Here is a 22,947-nt window from a genome sequence, read left to right on the forward strand (position 1 = left end):
AGGGTTACAGGGGGTGGGGACTTTGCCTGAGCACTGCTGTGTCTCCAGCACAGTGGACGTGATCAGTAAAATCGGCCCAGTGGCCAGAGGGCCATTTGTAAGTGAGGTTGTTGAGATAAGCACCACATCTTCTCCTTCTGTGGCCCCAGCACACTGTACCTGTAGGGGCTAGTCAAGACTTGTTTGTCAGGTCAGAGAAGGAGTGAATACCTGAGGCAACAGGGACATGAACAAAAAGACAACCCAGGGGTTCATACCAGCCCCATGGCTGTTCCACGGGGGGAGAAAGGAGACAGTGAACAGAGGAATAAATAAAATGAAAAGTAAAAAATGTCAAGCTCCTTTGCAGTCCGGTATCAACAGTGGCCTGAAAAATACCATCTTCCTTTTGAAAATAAAATCTAAAAATACATGGAGAATGCCCTCAGGTTGACCTATAATTGCATCTACCATCACCGCGCTCTCAGCTGAGTACAGATAATTAAATAGCGCTCATTCCGTGGGTGGGGAGAGAGGGACCTGGTCCGGGGCCGGGCTGTCTACCACCAGCTCTGAGCTAAGTGGGGGTCCCCAGTGGGGGCCATAGATGCTCCCAGACTGTGGCCCTGCCTCTCCCCTCCAGCTCCTGCAGAAGCCACGGGCCCGGCAGCCACGCCACTGACCACGGAAGTAAGGCAACGGATGACAGCCTCCTCTCTGTTTTCAGCCCTGGCTGTTCTGAGAATCCCTTTGGGGCAGCCAGAGAGGCGGAACGGATGCATCTCATGGCAGTGTGGTACCCAGAAGGGAGAAAGAGAAAAAAATCCTGAAAAGATGTGAGTCTCTCAGGAATTTGAGAAAATGAGGGGAGAGGTAATAAACTGCTTGATTTCAGTGCTTCTCCCTTCCTTTCCATGGCAGCCTGCCGTCGCTTCCTGCTTGGACGGGACCCTCTCCAGATAGTTCCTCCCTGGGTCTACACAGCTGGGGTGGTGATGGGGGCACAGGTGGTTTCTAGGAAAAACGGTTTCTGTTGCTCATCACCAGAAAGCATGAGAGGCAAAGAAAAGTTGGAGTCGTGTGACTTGTCCAAGTTCACAAAGCAAATATCCTGAGAGGCGAGATTAAACTTCAGGTCTTCTGAACTGAAGGTGTCTTTTTTTTTTTTTCTTTTTTTTCTTTTTTTAGGCTGAGCCTGGTGGCATTGGGATCCTAGCTCCCCGACCAGGGATAGAACCCAGGCCCCCTGCATTGGAAGCGCAGAGTCTTAACCACTGGACCGCCAGGGAAGTACCTGAAAGGTGTCTTTTATACCAGCCTGTGGTGGGCACTCTGGACACCATTGGTGAGCTGCCGCATGATTTCAGAAAAGAAAATCCCTCAAGTAGGGAAAGAGGAGAATTATGGCATCAGGAAAGAGCCGGCAGGTGCCAGGAAGATGTGCCGGACAGTCGTGGCCGCTCCCAGGCTCCTGCAATCTTAAAACACAAGTGCCACGTGGGACATGCAGGACAAGGTCAGGCTCAGGGCTTGCCTCCACCCACATTAAGTCGTTCAAACGTAACTTTAACACGGGAACAAAATGAGGGCGATGTTACAATCCAAACAAAGAAAGCAAAACAAAGCAAAAGGACCGGTGTCCTCAGATACTGCCTCAGTTTGAGGTTGGGACGCTGCTGTAGCCAGGGGCAGCCCTCAGGACTTCAAAATATCAAGGAAAAGAGTAAGTTCTTCCCCCAGGTTCTGGAACATTCAACAAGCAGAGGTGGCTTCTACCTCAAGAAGAGTCTGAAGGGCAGTCTCGGCAGAGCCCCGACCGCTCCTAACGATTCCTGTGAAGGCTGCGAAGAGGCAAAGGCCCATCCCATCTGAGCTGAGACGCAGCCCAGGGCCGGGCCCGGGGGGCCCTCCTGCTAACTAAACGCTGGCTCCCCGCGTGGTGCTCCCAGGCTCCGTCTTAAGGGACAGAACATGCTCAGAACCAGAGCCCCACGCAGCCCCTCCCCCAACTCAGCCACACCCCCTGGGGGCTGCCCCACCTAAGGGGAGGGGCCCTCTCCTGTCCCAGCAGCGCACCTGTGGGGCGGGTCTTCCTTCCTTTTCTGCTTTGCACAGAGGCTGTCCCATCAGCCAGGGGAGCATTCAGCACGCCCCCTGCCGCCTGTGCCTGAAACGTGTGCCATTTCAGGGCAGAGGTGTTAAGAGCCGGTGAACAAGTCGCTGCGGCCCCCGCCCACTGCTGTGACGACAGCAGAAGCCCTTGGGAAGGAAGCCACTATCGGGCAGTGTCCCTGCGAGGCCACAGTGAGCCCCTCAGACCTGTGATGGGCGTCTACTGTGGGCAGGAGGGAAACTTCTGTCGTGTCAGACCTCTCAGGCTTGGGGCGTTTGTTACCACATCGAAACCTAGCCTATCCTAGGTTTCAAATATTAACATTAAAGAAAAGAGAATTCAATGTGAAAAAAGTCAAACATGGAAAATACTAGTATACTGTAACTGGGTAGGTTTACAGTTAAGCTAATAACTGTTGAGAACCTTCATAAACTGAAGATTTCACCAAATGCATAAAGCAAAATGATGAGAAGTAAAGGAAAATCCACCAGATGGATAAGGCAAGTCATTTCCCCTTTGTACGACTGTCTCTTCACTTTTGATATGGGAATGATATTACCAACCTTAGTCTGCTCAGGCTGCTATAACAAAAAGCCACATAAACGACTTAAACAACAGTTTAAACAACAGTTCTGGAGGCTAGAAGTCCAAGATCAAGGTGCCAGCAAGCGTGGCTAACGGTGAGGGCTCTCCTCCTGGCTTGTGGACGGCAGCCCTCTCCTGTGTGCTCACGTGGCCTCTTCTTTGTGTGCACGTCGAGAGCGAGCTCTTCACACAAGGACACCAGCCCTATAGGATCAGGGGCTCACCTTTATGGCCTCATTTAATCGTAATTACTTCCTTTGAGGCCTCATCTCCAAATACAGCTATACTGGGGATTAGGGCTTCAACATATGAATTTGGGACAGGGGTTGGGGTGGGGACAGACATTCAGTCTATACACAGCCTTATAGTGTCACCCTGAAGATTTAGGGAGTTAATCAAGGAGCATTAACCACTCAGTAAATGCTGCTACCACTCCCTCTGTTGTTGCTATTCTCATCTTACTACCAAGGGTGCCCTCAATGAGTAATCAATCTCAGGAAAAGAAAAAAAGGACCGTTATCACAGATGAAGAGCTAGGCCAGAGCTTAGGGAGAACTGCAATTCCGAACGTTCCCTGGAATCCGATGAACGCTGAGTTGTGCGGATTTCAATTTTCTAGGCAAAGGTTTATAATTCTCGGCAATTTAGACATTTCGTCTTTAATAGTCTGGTCTGCATTTTTTTCTCTGATTTTTCTCACATTCTACGGCTCATTGTTATTTAAGATAATTTCTAAAAGACAGGTACTGTATTTTCCCTTCTTTCCACTAGACTTTTCCCCTCAAGTCTTTGCTCACTTAAACAGTAGAAAAGCAGGGAGCAAAATTAGCAAAAAACATGTCCACTGAACCGCAGGTATTTAGGTTTAACTGCAAAATGAGCTTCAGCTGACTGAAGGTGATCGTTTTCCGCATGTAGATTTCTTTACGATGTCACACGTTCAAGAGCACTTCTAAGCCAGACTTGCGCTTTTAAAAACTGAGATCTCGTCTCAAACTAGGCAATAAGTGACTCGACTATGAAAAGTGACAGTGAGTTAAGATGAAAAAAATCATTATTCTTTCTATTCGTGTAAGACCTCCATTCAATAACGATCCACTCTTTAGACTCCCCCTACCCCCTCCAAAAAAGAAAGAACTATCTTCCCAAGCATATCTCATCCCCACTGGGGAGGCAGCAAGGCCTCTCCTGGCTGCACCACGAGAAAACTGGAAGATGGAGATGAAAACTGGAAAACGTCCCTTCTGGTGGAAGGTGGGAGAAGGGGGACCGGGTGGGGGGCAGGGAGGTGTCAGCATATCCAGGCCACAGCAGTGAGTGAGTAGAACACTCAAAGGGGCGGGAGACCCAGAGACCCTCCCCGCCGGCATCCCCACAGCGAGGAGAAGCAGAAAAGGCCACGGGGTCTGGCCGGGTAGAGGCCGGGTCAGGTGCCACAACACACAGGGCTTCCCAGCCCATACTCTCAAGTTCACCGGAGGCACCAAATAACTCGCTTTTTGCATTCACACTTAAAGAAGAATGACGCACCCACCGACGAGCTTCAGGGCGACCCAGGATATCTGCATAGCATCTGCTAATGACTGTGATGGTTTCAACCTGGGACCACACATTCTTTGATACCCCTCCTCCAGGACGTGGAACAGAAGTCCCCTCCCCTGAGATGGACTGGATTTAGGGCCTTGCTTCCTGAGGACAGAGCAGGGAAAGGGAAAACAGTAACTCTGCAGTGGAGGAACCTGGCAGACCCCACCTTAGGTCAGCAGTCAGGGTTGACGTCGTCAGGGATGTCACGCTGGTATCACGTGCCCCTGATGTGATATGAGCTCTGAATTCTTCCCCAAATCCACAACCTCAGTCTAATCAGGCAAATCCAAACTGAGGAACATTCTACTGAACGCATAGCTAACACTCTTCAAAAGTGCCTGGAAACCATCACAGATTGGAAGAGACAGAGGCAACACAATGACAAAATGCAGTGTGGGATCCTGGAATGGATCCTGGAACAGAAAGAAGACTTTAGTCAAAGAACTGGGAAATCTGTACAAAGTCTGTAGTTTAGTAAACAAAAAATCGCTTAGAACAGGTTATGCCTTCTCTTAATTGTCAGTCTAGCTAAGCTTTCTGGTTGACAAGGCACGTCTCCAACATTTAATCGTTTTAATTTCCATCTGTTTAATTTGCCCAACCCGCCTCCGACATGTTACACCAGCATCACTCCCCTCCTAATGTTTTCAGTTCCTCCTGGTGTGTGCTAGGCTTTTTAGAACCACAGCACTTAGGTGAGGTTAAGGTCGGGCAAAGACAGCTATTTATTGCACCTGGCAGGGTATATGAATACACCTAAATTCCTCTAGTCCAAACCCTGCTCCCCAACAGGGAAACCGCACAGGAGAATGTTCTACGAACCTGCTCCAAGTTACTTCAGCCCCTGGTAGAGCGCCATCAACCTTAGCAGAGCTAAGGACACAATGAACGTCTTTTTAGGGAGTGCAAGCTTGGGGCACTGGCAACGTGCAGTGGAACCTGATGGCCCACGTGCTGTCCAAAGGCCCACCGCCAGGATCGTTCAAAGATTATTGCCAAGTGCCGACATCACAAAACAAGTCAAAGGAGAAACATGGGGGGGAAAAGTCTAAAGCGGAGGAGTTGGAAGAGGGAACGATCGTAAGCATGATCAGGAAAGGATTGAAAGTTCTGCTTCATTTCTCCTTCCAACTCCTGGTACATGAATGGTGGCTAAGGTCACTGACCAAACCGGCCAAGGTGGAGGTGGGGGGAATCAGAACGGACATTGCAGGAGTCAACACCTTGCCAGATTGGATCCTGCTAGCGACAGCTTTCTGGAAAATACTGACACCCAAGCGACCATCAAAGATATTTAATAATCTTGTTCTAGTTTCAAAAGAATCTGTATTTTCAAATGTTACTGTGAAGTAGGGCTAATTCCACCCACCCATCCATCCATCCAACCATTCATCCATTCATCCATCCATTCAATCATTCATTCATTCATCCATCCATTCATTTGTTCACTCACTCACTCACCACCAGGAGAAAACTGCATTTCACTGGTTTCCGTTTCCCACAATGCTGTCCACCACACGAAAAGTATCGCACGTGCCAAGAGGAGCGAACACAGACCCGGCCTTGGTGGCAGAGTTCAGTGTGGTTTCTGGGTGGTGCTGGCCTCTCTCTGATGAATTCTGATGAAGTTACCAATATGACGACAGAACAACGCTACCTCCTGACCTATTCTGGTAACTGATGAGGTCGTCACGACTTGGAATGAGTTACCAATGAAACCCACTCCATATAATTAAGGTAGTTTAAACTATTGATACTTAGAAGAAAAATACCACATTCAAAGGCTTTCATCTTAATAAGAAGATAGGAGTCACCAGCAAACCGCAGAGAAATTCCCATTTATGCTTTGACTCACATTCATTCACCAGGTGGTCCCTGAGGGCCTCCCGTGTGCCAGGGGCAGGGTTCACTAGCAACTGGACCAGGCGCGGCCCCCAGAGAGCACGCAGTCTGCCTGGGAGGGGAGAGCCGAGTAAAGGACATAGCAACCCAGCCGACACGTGAGACGGGAGGAGCTGGGGACACTGGAGGGATGCACGTCTCAGGCCCGGGGTGGGAGACAGGTGGGCCTGGGTCTTCCCAGAGGAAGTGACCTCTGTGGGGAGGGAGGCCCAGACCTCAGCTGCTGATGGGCATACTCTCGTGAGTTCTCCCAACCACCACTGTCCTCATCCTACAGCTGAGGAACTGAAGCTTCAAGACAGCGAAGGACCCACGTCCCAGATCCAGCTGGCGGCAGAGCTGGGCCTTTATACGTCTCTGGAAGAAATGAATCAACCACCACAGAACGCGGCCAGGGCCCGAGACAGGGAGCACGATGCCCATGAAATCCTCTGGCGGGTCAGGTGTATCTTCAGCCGACAGAATTCAAAATTTAAAAAGTTGAATACAGAACAGTATAAACAGAATTCATTATAATTGGACAATATATGATGTATATTATATGCTGTGCTTTTCACCTGTTACATTGTTCTAGATTAAATCGTATTTAAAAAGCAGGCTAGTATAGAGCACAACTGCAAGGCAACTCCCCACTCTGTCCTGTACTCAGGGTAATTTATTGTCTGCCCCATGCTGTTTAGGGAAAGTTGGAAAAGATGTTTAGGAAAGAAAAAACAGATTAAAACTGTGACACTATTCACAAACAAAAGTCTAAGTAAAAAAGATGGATTAAACTCAAAAAAAGATGGATTAATCCTAAAGCTGAATTTTCAAAGAATGAGAGGGATGCTGTATGTGTACATTTTCCTTTGCAAACTGTACATAAAAACAGAAGCAGGAGGCTTCCCTGGTGGCTCAGTGGTTAAGAATATGCCTGCCACTGCAGGGGACACAGGTTCGAGCCCTGGTCCAGGAAGATCCCACATGCCGCGGAGCAACTAAGCCCGTGCGCCACAACTACTGAGCCTGCGAGCCACAACTACTGAGCCTGCGTGCCACAACTACTGAGCCCGTGCGCCTAGAGCCCGTGCTCCCAACAAGAGAAGCTACCACAGTGAGAAGCCTGCGGACCACAATGAAGTAGCCCCCGCTTGCCGCAACCAGAGAAAAGCCCGCGTGCAGCAACGAAGACCTAACACGGTCTAAAATAAAATAAATAAAATAATAAATAAATAAATAAATAACGAACAGAAGCAGGAGGTCTAAACGTGGGAGGGGAATATGATGGAACACAGAACATCAGCGTGGCTAACAGTCTCTTCCTGTCTCATCCCTGCAGCCTCAGCGGTGACTCACAGGTCTTCGGGCCAAGGGAATCCAGAGGGAACAGAGCCCCGGGATGGGCGAGGGCGTGGTGGGGGGAGGGGGAGGGGGAGCCACTGGGACGGCTGATTTTTCCAGTTCTTTCCCTGGGAACAGGAAGAGCGGGGCGATGGAGGCTGCACAGAGCTCTCTAAAGAAAGGAAAGAGCTCTCTAAAGCCACAAGGAAAGGCAGGTGTCCTGCTGCGTGTGGGCAACAAGGACCCTGGCGCGCAGTGGGGTCCTCGCAGGGCCCAGGTCTGGTCATCTATTTGAACAAGTTCAGCTATGAATGACAAAAGTCACATGCCTCTTAGGAGACATGGGCACAATTTTAACCCTATGGAATTGTGCTGGTCACTGGTCTTCGTGTTGCTTGACACCCAGCCCCCTTGTGATCTGGGGGGCCTCTCCAGGGGGTCTGGAGTTTTAATGGGCCGCCAGCGCGCCCCCAGCGGTGAGGCTGAAATGGGGTCCTCCCTGTCGCTCCATCTGCAGCGCACCTGGGATTCTGCATGAGCAGGTGATGCAGGCGGGCGCGCTAGGGTCATGCCCGGCCTCAGAGACCTCCTGGTTCTTAAAGAACAAGGTGGCAGCTTGGACCCCCTCCCTCGGCTGTGGGGGGCTGCCCTGTCCCTGCCCTTTTGGGCACGTCACGTCCACCAGAAGCATCATCCCAGGCCTGGCCACTTACTGGCCTGACGTTCCTTCTCCCAGGCGGTGGGCGTCCCTATGGAAATGCCACCCTCAGGGTTACAGGATGGCGGGGTCACAGGCGGATGTGCTTAGCTGAGTCCAGGCGGCGCCCGGCAGCGTCTCTCCTTCCTCGGTGGCCTCTTGCTGAGTCCCCCGCATGAAGCTGACAGGCACCAGGCAGAGCCCGTGGGCTGCGGGGACTGGACCCTAGCTGGCTCGGAAGGTCAAGCCTGTGGCCCCCCGACCTCTGGGCAGAGCTGGCTCTCGGAAGTGCTCATGGGAGGGCCACGTGAACGATGCCACCATGGCCCTGTTATCCCTGGAGCACGTCTGAGCCATCGGCCTGGGGCCTTTCCTGGAGAGAAAGACAACACAGAACTGACACAGCCTGGTGGCCTGCATCATCGCTCTGTGGTCCCAGCGGAATCGGGCCTGACGCTGGCCTGGCTGGCCTCGAGCACACCCATGATCGGGGGGAAACGGGTGTCTGCGACGGGCAGAAGGGAGCCACGAGGGCCCATAGGATGTCACGCAAAGCACCCCCTCTCGCCAGCTCCCACCTTCATGTCAACCCATCTTCCGTAGGCCTGCCATTCAGGGTCCATCCCATCCCCCCCTTTTTAGCCTCTCCCCACGCTGCTCCCACGCCACCGTCAACTCAAGCGCCCTCTGGCACACAGCAAGGGGTAATCAAATTTGCAGCTGAAGTCCCAGCTTCCTGAGTCTGGACAGCTTTTCCTAAAACAGCTCCACCACAGCCTTCCAGAGTACGCAGGCCCTTCCTACTAATTTCCGGGAGGGGTACGTGGGGAAGCTCCAGGGAGAATGTCGTTTGGTCACAGCTGGTGCTTTCTGCCCTCCTGGGGAGCAGCACTGACAAGAGTTGAGAGCAAAGGATCCAGGTTTCTGGAGATGAGGCGTGCAGTTCAGAGCGAAGGTGCAAACCCAGTGGAGATGCGGAACGTACAACAAGGGTTCTCCAGGGGGCCATTTTGCCCCCTGGGATGCTGTCAATACCCCACTATGTACAGACACCTCCCAGCATCCGGCCCGATGTCAGTAATCCCGAGGCTGAGAAACCCCGACTTAAAAGTAAGAGGAAAAACCTAAGAAACTGCAATGAAGATTTGGAAGGCTGCGTGGCCACCACCTTATCCCAGCTCATGTGGCCATTTCAATCTGGAGCTGGCCCCAGGCATGGGTGAAAAATAGTACCTACTGAGAGGTCAGATAAGCCCAGAAATAAACGGTGCAGGACACGGCCTGGGTGAAATGGCCCGTTATCTCCAGGAAGGTAACCAGAGGCGCGGCAGCAAGGCTTGGCTGCCTGACAATGAAGAAGCTCGAAAAATCTGACGGCATCTTACTACTGGTTCCTCAGTTCAAGGCCAAGACGCACAACTACTGTTGAAAACAGAGGGTCCTTTCCATCTAAAGGCCAAAGAATTGTAATAAGCTCTAAACTATAAGAAAGTCCACAGCCGTCTGACACTAAAGAATACTTATCTCCTGAGTGTATTGAAAGCAGCAGCCGTTAGTGCTTTTTCTGAGTTCATGGAACCAGTCCCAAGGGCCGCCTGTATCCTCCTGACACACAGGAGATTGTCTCTCCTGTATTTTTCTCACAACTTTTGTACAGACTGCTCTCTTTTCTCTCCCCTTGACCCCCGCCTCTCACTCCAGCCCTCAACTTATGAGGGAGGGATTCACCCCTGCCTCTGCATCAGTAGTTCCTGAGGCACACCCTGGCCAGTCCAGCAGGACTGCTGTCCCCTGGTAGAGATGAAGGGAGAAAATAACTACCGTTGGGTTAGCACCTACCAGGTACCCGGGAGATGCTCTGCATTTCCCAGCACGGCTCATTACTACAACCACCGGATAATGTTTTCCCTCTGTCACAGACAAAGGAAAGGAGGCTGGGATACGCTAACTTGCCTACAGACACACGACTTCAGAAGGCTGACTGTGCTTCTCCCACTGCCCCGAACCTTCTCCCCGCGCTGGACTGACTTCCGGCCTGTGGGACGCCAGCCCTGTCCACCTGCACTCCCATTTCACTCCTCTCCTATCATGAGACTCAATACCTTCTGCACTATAGAGCACACCTCTATGACAGCAAATTTCAACAAAGAATAAGTCATTGTTCTAGAGCTGTGCTGTCCAATATGGCAGCCACCAACCATAGGTGGCTATTTAACTTGAAAGGAATTAAACTTAAGTACAATTTAAAATGCCCTTTGTCAGCTGCACTAGCCACATTTCACGTGCTCAATTACTACACAGGGCTAGTGGCTGCCGTGACACACAGCACAGAGACGGAACATCTCCATCGACACAGAAAGCCCTACTGGCCATCACTGCTCTGCAGGATTTCAAAGTATATCTGGGTGATTTCCAGCAATATCTTAGGGCACCCTAAGGGTGGAGTCATATTAGTTGTTCAATCAACATGGAAATGCCATCTCTCCGAGTGTCAACTTGGAAAATTCCACATCTTCCCATGTGCCAAAGGGACATTACAAAAGAAGGTGAAAAGTAAAAAGCAATCCAGGGTAAGGGTGGAAAAGCTGATAAACTTATGTGAGGGAGGTTGAAAGCATAACGAGCAACTTTAGATCTCCTGGGCTCTTTATGCTGAAATATTATCATGACCACTGTGTGATTTTTCATTCACTCCCCGAAGCCAAGAAGTGGGTGGACACATTGCAATATAATACGCCAGCGGAGGTTCTGGACGGTTCTGGCGCTTCCATACTTGCTGATCCAGGGGTTTACCCATTGCCAAGACCATATCACATTCTGCCTACCTAAACTCTCCAGGTATTTTGTATTTGTTTTATGGAAAGTATATCTCACATCGTAGAGAATTTTCCAAACAAATAAATGAATGATGCCTGAAGCTATGAAAATCTTATTTTTTCATAACTTTCTTTGTTTGCTCACCTAATTTGACATGGAGTCCACTCTCAGGAAAAGCACTGTGATGACTAGTTCTCTTGTTTGCGCTGTATGGACATTACATCCTCCTTGGTACGTCTCAGATTATTTCTCAACTTTCTTCTCAAACCCTTCTACCCCCTTAATCAAAACCAAAACTCCACCTGTAGGTACCAAATTAGAGAGGTTTGCCTTGTTAGCATTAAGCAGCATTTCCTCCCAGCACTGACCCTGGCCTTGAAGGCACTGGCCTTGAAGACAAGGGGGCTCGGATTCAAGTCCAGGCTGTGTGCCAGTGTCCTGAGGGACGACTTAACGTGTGGTGCCAACACTTCAGCCACCCCACTGCACCCCAGGTGGTGTCCTGGTCACATCTTCTGGCATCTCCCCTCCTGGCCTTTGCTCAAATCGTTCTCACAGTTTTTTAGTGCCTCATTCTCACATCTGAATGGATCCAAGGATCACCACCCATCTGGGAAAGGCTCCAAGATGAAAGACAGAGGCCACAGCACACAAAGGGCAAAAAGAAAGAGACCATAATGTAGGGAACAAAAGAAATTTTCAGGAAAACCCAGAAAACCAAAAATGAATATTCCTCAGAAGGATAAGAAAAGGTACTGCATTAGTGAATCAAAAAGGATGCTATAAAAATGGAACAAAGACCCAAAACAAAAAAACAAACAAAAATCTTAGAAATTAAATATAGAACAGGTAAGTTTAGTAGAAGGAGTGGAAGATAAAGTTGAGTCATCACCCATAAAGTATCACCAAAAGACAAAAAGCTAGAAAATGAGGGGGAAAGGGAAGTTATTTCCAACAACAGGAGTTCCTTTAAAAGAGAACAGAGAAAATGGTGGGAAGGGGAAAATTTTCAGAAAATTTTCCAGAATTTTAGGATACAAATTTCCAGACTGAATGAACCCAGTAAATGCTTAATAAATAGAAAAATAGGATCTAGAATACTGAGGATCAAGAGAAGACTCTAAAAGCTTATAGATATTATACAAGATACTGAAAATATATAAGGCATCAAATTCTCAAAGCAATCCTGAAAGCTAGAATCAAATGGAAAAAAGTCTTCAAAACTGCAGTAGAAAATAGTCTGTTAATTATATTTTTGATATTTATTATTTTATTTTATCAAATAGGTAACACAGTCGCATGGTTCAAATATCAAAAGCGTATGAAAAGTCACACTTAACAAATCTGCTTCCACTTACATCTCACGTTTCTTTTACTATACTTTCTGCCAGTGTTTCTTTCTGTAACTGCAGGCAAGTTACAGCTTTTCTCACGTAAGGGACAGCATGCTATCTACACTTTCCGTACGTTGCTATTTTTAGTTAACAGTACATGCTGGAAATCATTTCAAAGAATACATAGAAATCTCTGTCATTCTTTGGAAAATTATTTTTAACCTAGAACTCTATACTCAGACAAACTATCAAGTATTAAGGTAGAATAAAGACATTTTCAGACATGCAAGCACTTAGAAAAGGCGTTCTCTCTCAGAAAGCTACTGAAGGATGTGCTCCAGCAAAATGAGTTAGTATGGATCCAGCAACAACAAAGAAGTGGCAAAAGGAGTTCTCAGCATGGCGGCAAAGGGAACGGCAGCTGAAGCAAATCCTAAGAGCACTCAGAGCAGACTGGGTCTAGAGGACAGAGCCCTCCAGGGGGTAGATTTCCAGGAGGGAATAAAATGGAACTGATAGATTTGTTTAATCACATAGAAAATAATATTGTGAGGGGGTCCTATTGAAAAGTTTGTGAGGAATTAGGTATGATAGATGTGCAGAGAGATGAGCAGTTGGGGAAAAAAAAAAAAGAGACAAAGAATTAACCCCAGAAAAAGCAGAAAGTTGTACAAGGAAAAAGGTTACAGTATACTACTTGGCTCTGCAGTTAACACTGTCATGTTACATCATCATCACCACCAGTGTTTACTGAGCATGTGTCAGTCACCATTCTGAGGTCTTTTCATGAAATACCTCATATACCCGTATAACCACCTTGTGAGAAGTATGCTGTTAAAATATTCCCATCTTACATATGAGGGAACGGAAGCACAGAGTGGTTAAGTAACTTGCTCTAGGTCATGGAATAAGTGGAAGGACCAGGAACTGAACCCAGGAAACCTGACCCTAGCGCCCATACTCTTAACCAGCCTATTGTTCTGCCAGTGCCCATTCATCTCATCTAAAAGTACAATGTAACTATGGTGTGAAGATAAGGAGAGAGAAAGGTGGGGAGAGGACCTGAGCTAGATCTACAGGTCCCAAGTCCTCATCCTCAAACCAGGGGGCCAGCAGGTAGTACCTAACATTGAAAAATCAATAACTAGTGCATGTGCATATTATTTACAAACACGGAGCTACTCACCAGATCATTTAGGGTCTTGTAAGGCCATTAGGAGCTTGGCTTTTACTGAGGGATATGAAAAGCCATTATGACACGATCTGACATATTTTAAAAGGACCACCAGCTGCTGTGTGGAGAACGGCCTGGAGTATGGGACCAGGGTGAAAACATATATTACTTTAATTCAATAAAAATTAAGTTTTAAAGATGAAAGAATGAAACAAAGAAGAGGAGAGACACAGTAAGGCAGAGAAGAATATGGGACTCTCCCACGAAATGTTATGCCTGATGGCTCAGAGGTCAGCTGGGGATGACAGTCCCCAAGATGGGAAGCAAGTCAGCTCGACTTCAGGGCACCACCTGGAATAGGGCCTTGGCTGGAGCCGAGACACTGATCCCAGGAAACAGCCTGGATGACAAACTGGCACCTCTTAGTTAGCAGATGACCTTAGCATCTAGGACCCTTTTTCTCTATGTCAAATAGAGATACTCTAAACTCTTCTGATGGGATATCATATAATTACGGGGGTGAAGTTTCTGGGAGTACCTGGCACACCTTAGGCCTTAAAAGCAACCTCAGGGACTTCCCTGGTGGTCCAGTGGCTAAGACTCTGCGCTCCCAATGCAGGGGGCCTGGGTTCGATCCCTGGTCAGGGAACTAGATCCCACACGCTGCAACTAAGAGTTCGCATGCCACAACTAAGACCCGGCACAGCCAAATAAATACATAAATAAAAATATTAAAAAAAAAAAAAAGCAACCTCAGTCCCCATCTCTCCCCTTTCCCCTCCTGAACCCTGACAAGGCTCACAGGTTAACTGGCCCAACTAGAATCAAGGCCTTCTGATTTCCATTCTACCGAGCAGACCCTTCAGGTCCTCCACATGCATTCACAGTCCTGACTACTGAACCCATGAGTCACTGAAGATTCACCCAGAAAAGGGAGAGGGAGAGAGCTGGCCCTGTGACAGAATAGCTGGGGGGGGGGGGGGGGGGCACAAGCCATCGGGGGCCAGGGGGACTGTCCACCCCTGAGTTTCCAATTCCAACTCCATCCAGAACCATCTTGTCGGGAATCACGGCAACAGCTCAAGGTCACAGGCGTGGTGCTCGCCATTCCCCTGACAGCTCAGACTGTGATAAAAGTCCGCCTGGAACGCTGGTCCTGTCACATTCCTAACGCTTGTTATTGATCCACCAAGATGTGTGTGGCTGTCTTAGGAAGATCAGCTATGCAAGGGCCTGGTAGTTGTGTTAGAGTCTGGGGCAGGGCGGTGTGTGCAGTGCCAGGCGCTGAATGCCCCTCACATGTTCCCGACCTGGAAGGTGGGGCCCTGACACCACCCCCAGTCCCAAACCACTGGCCACGCCGGATTTCACCCTCCAGTCAGTGTCTGACAGGTTTGCATCCACCAGCCAGCCTCAGAAAAGCAAATTCACTGGGGAAAAAAAGGTATGAAGGCGATGGCTCACATGAAGTGAGACTGGCTGCAGCAGCAAGCCTGTGTTGCAAATGCCGGTGTGATCGCAACGGAGGTCGGGGACTGCACCAGGGTACCTGCAGCGTGCGTCACACCAGCTGGGCTCCCTCCAGACTGCGTGACCCCAGAGGGGCCAGACCTGCTGAGAGCCGGACGAAGGTGAAGTGGAGGCCCAAACGGAACCAGATTTCCAGGCCACTCTGCAAAAGGGCTTGTGCACCCAACCCCTAGACTGGCCCTCGAATGGCCTTGAGGCTTGAGGAGAAAAGGAGTCAGGGTCCCTCAAGACAGGGTGATCTGTGGGCACTATTTGGGAAGGACGGGAGGTGGGGGGACAGCAGGTGAAAGGGGGCTTTAGGATTAGAATGTCCTTTATTCATGGGACCACACAGAATGAGACATGGAGACTGTCCTAAGTTGGGGTGCCCAGAAGCAGAGCCTGAGGCAGGGATTTGGATGTGAGCGATCTACCAGGGAGCACGGCCAGCAGCGGGGTGTGAGGGGGCAGATGGGGCAGGGACGGAGGTGGCCTCAGTCTGCCCTGGGGCCCTCCCACGGGGAGCCCTGGAGTGTCAACTGCACCGCAGAGTTGGTTCCACTGGGAGGCAAGTGGGCTGGGGGTGGAGCTTTTTGTGTCCTCACATCCCGGGCTCAGTCGCTGTGGGCCGCCCCTGGGGTGGGAGGTCTTACCCCCCCCCCCGGCAAAGTGACCCCACCCAGTGGCCATGGGCACTTCTCTAGTGAAGTGGGGCCACGAGCCCAGAACAGCCACACTCACAGGCCAGGGGTCGGCACCCTCCAACAGGGGGGATCTGGGAGGTGCACCAGCGCTCCCGGGGCAATCATGGGCCCAGAGGGCAGCGTCCCAGTGGGACCACCTAGGAGAGGAGGCCACGGGAAACAGTCATGGGGGAGGTCTCCGTGCTGTGAGCGAGGAAGGGAAACCGACCGGCGTTCACGGCCGCAGAGAGGATGCCGGGCTCGCTGCGAGGACCGTCTAATGCCGCCTGCACAGCCTGCACAGCCGCCTTCCTCTGTCCTGGAAAGGCCTTCTCCACTGGAGAGGAACACTTTGAATTGCCTCGGGCACTGTGAGAGCAAAAGATCATTTCACTCAGCAGCAGAGCGCTGAATGAGAGGTTTGGGATGCTACCAAAAACCATCAGCAGAATGTTCAAGGCGGTGGGAGAGAAAAACATATCTGCTTGCAAGACACCTCTCCCTGGGATGTGAGAAATGCTGCTCGAGCTTCTCAAAGTGCTTACTGGACCTTCCTCCTGAAAACATCTTGCCTGAATCCCGCCTCAGACAAGCCAGTGAGAAACAAGCTCCTCGTGCTAACGCAGCTGCAGTGTTTTAAAGTTACAACTCCATTTACTACAAACTTGCCGGGAGTGAAACCGTAAACTAACTGCAGAAATATAAATGCAGCGCTTCCACTGGGTTCCTGTTTCCAGCTCCTGCCCAGAGAGTCCAAAGCCCTCAGCAGGGAAGCCAGCTCTCCAGCAGGGCCCTGCCTCGGCCGCTCCGGGCTCCCCGTCCCAGACTCCATCACCTCTGCCTGGAACTCTCCACTTATCCCCTGAGTGCACATTCCTGGGGGCCTGACCCGAGTCCACCCCACCCCCTGCCACTTTCTTAAGGCCTCCTGGGTTTGTCCAGCCCCCCCCCCCACACCTCCCCAAGTGCTTCGGGGGAAGCCAACTCCCCCCATTTCCAGGATGGGCCTGACTGATCACAGGGTAACCCCCCTCTGCCCCACTGCCACGCCGCTGAGTCCACCGTCATGGTCACAGAGCTTGGCTCAGGGGAGGCCTGGGAGATGCTTCTAGCTCTCAGGACGGAGCCACCGGAAGAGACGGGGTGTGCGCTCAGGAGCGGCAGCCTGGGAACGCGGCAGCCAGTCTGCCGAAAGCAAAGCGGCCTGAGGATGAGGCCACCCGCAGAGGACGGCCCAGGAGAGCCAGCTGCAGAGGAGCCATGGAGAAAAGGGGCCACCGCGCCGGTGAGGCTGCCCGGGAATCCGTCCTCCAGCCAAATCATTTCCCCTTGTGGAGGCCAGTCCAGGTCAGGGTTTCTGTCACTGCAAGACTAACTCAAAATGCCATTTCCCCCGGGGGGCCTCCTCTGATTGCCTGTCTTAGTCCCGTCAATAAATTTTAACTCTCTCATTTCGAAACCTTCAGGGAACGATATCCTTTAAATCTCAGATTCCTGTCTTCTATTTTTGTTACTGATCTATGTCAGGCCCCGACTCCTGGAGGGCGATGCTCTTCAGGTCCCTCCCTGAATCCCAGTCTCCCTAGGACAGGGCTCTGGAGAGCACGTATCTGCTGAATCAATGAGCAAACACGGAAGCACGGAACTTAAGGCGATTTTGTTAATTTTTATAAGAACTCTCGAGAACTTCATGCTGAGTAGATATTTGCCATTTGAATAGTGACTCTAAGTTTCACAGCTGGGAAATAGAATCCAATTTGTAGTAAAACATAAAGTGTTGCACCAGCTCCTTCCAACACCACAGATACATGCCATTCAGCACTTGGAACAACCACATCTATGGTTGGTCTTATTGGGAGGATGTGTGTGTGAATAGCCCTCGCATTTAGCTAGTTAGTCACTTTATGTCTGCTACTCACTTCCTTTAATCCTGACAGCCTCGGGGATTTCTTCTTCCCCATTTTCGAGGTGAGAAAATGGAGGCTGGGAGGGGCTGAGTAGGGTCGCACAGCTCGCGAGGAGCTCTGCACAGTGTCGAGCCCAGGTCTGATGCTCACGTCTGAATTTGTCACTGCCAACTGCGTCCCCTGGCTGGGAGGCAGGACCGCGGGTTCCCAGTTACTCAGGACCTCAAGGCCGTCCACCCAGGAGCAGCCCCCGGCCTTCCTTTTCCGTCTGTCTTTATAGAATCCAGCAGATATGAGGTGGACTTAGGGAACCCTCATTCTCCTTCCTTTGACCGTAACCACTGCCAGAAAGACAAGGCTCACGGATCGTGTCACCTCAGGCCTCCCAGATAACACCTGTTTGGTTTTATGTTTAAATACATACTTAAAGGACCGTCTTCACAGGGGGTGGGGATCATGTTCAAGCTACCACATTTAGCAAATGTCTATATTTAGCCAAACATACTGTAAGTGCCTTTTTGTACCTCTTTTGTTTTTCAGGCAATGCAACAGAGACTTAGGAGCACCTACTATGTGCCTGGCTCTGTGCTGAGCTCTGGGGATACGAAAGGAAGACATTGCCTGCCGGGTGGTCACCTTCTACGGGGGTCGGACCAGTGAACAAATAATGCTGAGGCCACGTGACTACCACAGCAGGCGGAGGGAGTGAGAGCTAGTGGAACCCGACTGGAGGCAGGGAGACTTCTGCCGCGGGGCGATGTAGGAGGTCTCACAGAGGACACAAATCTACAGTGGGCTTTAAGGGTTGAATAGGAGTTTTCCTGGAAAGCCTTTCTCTTCGCATAGGGAGAAAAACAAAAGTGTTCATTCATTCAGTAGTCAACAAATACTGATTGACAGCCATGTGTCCATAAAAGCAACATCACCTAAGAACTGGTTACAGAGTAGACCTCCATAAATAGCTGACTGAGGCAACCAGACGCCTCGGCCTAAATCGCCTGGAAGTTTTTCCAGGTGATAATAATGACATGCAGACAAACTCCATCACATTCCAGCACCTGGAGGAGAGGGTATCGGGAAGGCGGCACTGCCTCTGCACGTACATTCTCTATAGTTAGCACACTAGGTGCACAGTTCAAAAGGTACAGAAGGCTATACGGTAAAAAAGCAAGCTTGTCCACTGTCGGCCCAGGGAATCACGCCCCTTCCCAGGGAGGCTGCTGCCACCAATCTGCTGGGCATCTTTGCCCGCGTCACCGTTTGTCTAACCTGAAGGCTGAATCCTTGTGGGAGAAAAAGGCACCTGCGCAGCCACGCGGGCGGCGCACCTTCTGTTCGCCACACTTCAAGTTCATCAGCGACCATTATAATAAACTCTGCCCGGGGAAACTTTGAGGGGAACCTCTCGGCGTGCCTGAACCCGTCTGCACGCGCGGTCCAGAAACAAGATTCACGGGGACCCCGGTTCGCGCCCAAGCTGCGCCTTGTGTGTCAATCGAGACGGCAACTGGTTATCGACAGGAGCGGGTCATTTCGCCAGGGCCATGTGGCCTGCGGGGACTGTCCTCGGGCCTCCAGGGTCGGGCCGACATCACCCTCACCATGCGGCGCAACACAGCGGGGCGCTCGCTCGCCCCCCACCCGGCCGGCCCGGGGCCACCTTGCGCGTGGCGGGGGGGGGGCGGGCGGCGGCCAAAGGGAGCTGGCGACATGGGGGGAGGGGTCGGTGCCGCCGGCCTGTCCCCGCGGCGGAGGACCGGCGCCCGGCCCACCGAGGTCCCGGCCTGGCCCGCGCCCCGTCCGCGGCGCCGGCGGACCGACGGACAGAGGACGGACGGATGCCTGACAGCTACGGCGGCGCCCCCAGCGCCCGCGCCCCGGCCCGGCCCCGCCGCTCACCTCGCGCGCAATCTGGTTCAGCGCGTCGTCCTCCGCCGTCAGCCGCTCGCGGTTGGGGAGCCGCTTGCGCCCCGAGCCCTGGGTGCCCATGTCTGCCGGCCGCGTCGCCCGCTGCGCTGCGGGACCGTGGCTCCCGCCGCCCACGCCCCTCTCGGTCCGGCCGGGCCCCGCTCCGCCCCTCCCTCCGCCGCGGCGTCATGGCGTCAGCGGGCGCGGGCCGGGGACGCGGGGACGCGGGGACGCGGGGGACAGGGGCTGGGGGCGCCGGTGGGAGGAGCACGGGAGCTCGGGCTCCGGGGACAGCAGGGACGCGGGGACGCGCCGAAGAGGGGACCGGGGAGCCGGGTGCACTGGGACTCCGGGGGCCAGGGACGCGGGCGCTGGGGGCTGGGGGCGCGGGGACGCCGGGGGACCGTGAGCATGCAGATGGCGGGAGGTTTGGGATGGCTGGGGGTCGGGGGCGCGGGGACGCGTGGGGCAAGGACAACTGGGAGTGTCGGTGGAAACTGGGGCTGGGGGCGCGAGGTCACGCCGGAGCGGCGGGACACGGGGACCAGGACGCCGGCGACCCGCGGGGACAACAAGGGCTGGGGATGCGAGTGGGGAGTGGGGACGGGGGTGCGGGGATGCTGGGGGACAGTGAGCGTGGAAGCGGCAGCAGACTTGGAATGGCTGGGGGTCGGCGGCACGTGGGCTTAGGGGACGGGGTGATGAAGGCTTGGGGTGCCGGTGCGGACAGGGGGCAAGGGACCACGGAGGGTTCGGAGGCGCGAGGGCCGGAGCCTGGAGCTCGAGATGGCTGGAGGGGTCTGGGCCGGCGGGGCGGGGGACACTGGAGGGTGGACCCCCCTGGTAATCGTGGGCTGACCTCACCAGGGCAGCGGTCACTTCATCGGGGGCGCTGGAGGGCTCGCAGGGAGGGACTGGGCTGCAGAGAGGGGTTTGCACCCAGGGGTGGGTGCAGGGATGTGGTTCAAACCTGCGCCCCAGGTGAAGTGGGGTCTGGCCTCACAGATGGGTGAAAGCTGGGTTCTAGGGTCAGGTTCAGGGGAGGTCAGATCCTGCTCTGTGGGATCTCTCCAGCCCTGAGCCTTACAGCACGTTCAGAACCCCCGTGTTGGTGTGGGCGTTTCCTTCTTCACCGGCGTGTTTTCTGGGACCTGCCACTTCCCTCCTGTGTCCCCAGCTTCTAGGAAAAGGTCTGAAACGTCAGCTGCTCTCAAGAAGTAGATACTGAAAAGGGAATGACTACTTGAGCTTTACCTTCCACTCTCTAAAGGTGGATTTAGAATTGAACAGGAGGATCAGATGAGGTTTACAAAGCCATTACCTTCTTTTCCAGGGTAAGGACCCGAGTAACTGTTAGCTGTCTGTACTGAATTAAGGAAGAAGAAGTGTGCTGGCCAAAGCACAGTAACCAAAAGTTCCTGGTATATTTGGGGTGTGGGGAGATCTTTAATGCAGCTGGGGAAGAATGGAAGGGCAGGGCCGTCCTGAAGTCACCTGTCGTTTTCCCCCTAGAGGTGAGTACAGTTAGCATTTTGGTATATTTCTAACCAAGTGACGTGACCAGGTTGGTTTGGGTTCTTAGAAAGTAAGCTGGGAGCTGGATGGAGGAGGGAACAGAAAGGGGACCCGGCAGTGGCAGAGAAGGATGTTGGAGGTTTACTGCAGGGAAAAGATGGTGGGGGAGTGACACAGGAGGGAGGAACCAGGTTCCATTGCTCAGGACAGCTGAGTGGACTTCAGCGGGGTGGGTCGACAGGGCAGATGGTATTAGGGCTGTGACCTTGTTCATTACTGTACTCCTGGAGCTTGCATACACCTGACACAGCGGAGGGACTGAGGAAACACCTGTTGATTGAGTCTTCTATGTCACATTACACCACTTAGGACCCCATACTCCTTAGGTGACATGGTCCTGGTTGGAGGACCATCTCTTGCTCTGCCCTCAGCCCTGCTGGAGGCTCGCTGCTCCCTTAGCCCGTGATGCCTGGTGAAGACTCTGCCTTTGCTCAGGCTCATTCCCACGGCTTCACCCATTCATTCCCCCACACCTGCTGCCTGGCAGGTGCTGCGCCGGAAGCTGGGGCAGGACTGCAAAGGACACAGACAGCGGCTGTTCTCTCGGGACTTACCTGAGATACCTGGAACTCCTTATCCAAAGCCACATCCAAGCTCCAACATCTCCTTTCTTTTTTGATTGACATGTATACACTAATATGTATAAAATAGATAACTAATAAGAACCTGCTGTATAAAAAACTAAATACAATACAATTCAAAACAAATTTTTTTAAATTTTTTTTTTGGCTGCGCTGCGTGGCATGCAGGATCTTGGTTCCCTGACCAGGGATCAAACCCATGCCCCGTGCAGTGGAAGCGCCGAGTCTTAACCACTCTTAACCCATCTCCACTCTGGAGGAAGTCTTCCCAACTCTCCAGGCTGCTCCTTGACTCTCCTCACTGGTCTTCCTCAGAACATCAGGCGACTATTCTAGCCCTTGAATTCTTCTGTGCTGATCTGATGATGTGCTCATCTTTCCGCCCTCACTGGGAACTGAACGTGCCACTGCTTCAATCATAATGAGAGCGTCTGGCTGACTTTGGGGACTGAGTCCAGGTTCCACCCCCCTCCTCACCATCCCAATTGGGTTTTGTACAGAGACAGGGGACTCACTGCCTCAGGGACAGACTGGAGGTATTTCTGAATAGTTTGGTCCCTACACAGTGTTCGCAGACACTAGGGTGAATTCTGTCTCCCATCTCTCCCCCATCAACCACCCACATCTGGGAAAGGCCAACCTTTTGGGAATCATCAGAACTCATGTTGCTGGTCCTCAGGTGGTCCCATGATGTCATGACCTCCTGAACCACCATCCGCATGCTTCCTCCTTCTTTGGTGATGTGCTCTCCAACTGTCTGCTTCTCCCTCTGGAATCAGTTCTTGCCTTTAAATGGAGATATGACCCCTGCATTGTCAGAGTGGGGGCAGTCCATGTAAAGATGTATCTCAGGGCTTGACCCACGGGCAATCAATAAGTGGTTCTCCAGCTCCTCTCCGCAGAGGCCTGGGTCTGGAATGAATAGGGCAGCAGCTCCTGCTGGGGCGTGGGGAGGCGGGCAAGGACATTAGGCAGCTTTGTGGCTGTCGCCTGTTCTTGGGGTGCCCCTTGAGGGATACAGAAGCCTGCGAGACCCCATCCATCAGGCTGAGCCACAGGCTTACCGAGAAGCTGTGGCTTTCTACTTGCTCTGGACTCTCAGCCTCTCCTGCGTGGTAGTCCACGAACCTGCTTCTACCTAGAAGACTGTATTGTGCCACCAGCACTACCGAGCCCCTCCCATGTGGCCCTTTTCTTATTCCAGGTGATTATACTGCCCACAAGGGGTTACTTCAGAGAAGCCGCGTCAGAAGTCTGATGTCGTGGGCAAGAGACT

The 22,947-nt window shown here is 52.1% G+C and overlaps 1 protein-coding gene across 7 annotated transcripts in view; it reads right to left on the reverse strand.

Annotated features, from left to right (window-relative positions):
* Positions 1–19,643, reverse strand: part of LRRFIP1 (LRR binding FLII interacting protein 1) — a 146,940-nt gene extending 127,297 nt beyond the window's left edge. For 3 of the 7 annotated variants that reach the window (XM_027117259.1, XM_027117272.1, XM_027117254.1), the window contains exon 1: positions 19,507–19,616. In XM_027117259.1, coding sequence (XP_026973060.1) covers positions 19,507–19,596 — 90 coding nt within the window. In that variant the 5' untranslated portion in view covers positions 19,597–19,616. Of the gene's footprint in view, positions 1–19,506 lie in introns of all 7 variants that reach the window. The other 4 variants (XM_027117238.1, XM_027117218.1, XM_027117296.1 and 1 more) reach the window with 3 other exon arrangements.
* Between the last annotated feature and the right edge of the window lie 3,304 nt (positions 19,644–22,947).

The sequence above is a fragment of the Aethalodelphis obliquidens genome, unplaced genomic scaffold (genome assembly GCF_003676395.1).
Source record: "Aethalodelphis obliquidens isolate GAN/ISIS:26980383/991018 unplaced genomic scaffold, ASM367639v1 scaffold2, whole genome shotgun sequence".
In the NCBI taxonomy this organism is placed as follows: Eukaryota; Metazoa; Chordata; class Mammalia; order Artiodactyla; family Delphinidae; genus Aethalodelphis; species Aethalodelphis obliquidens.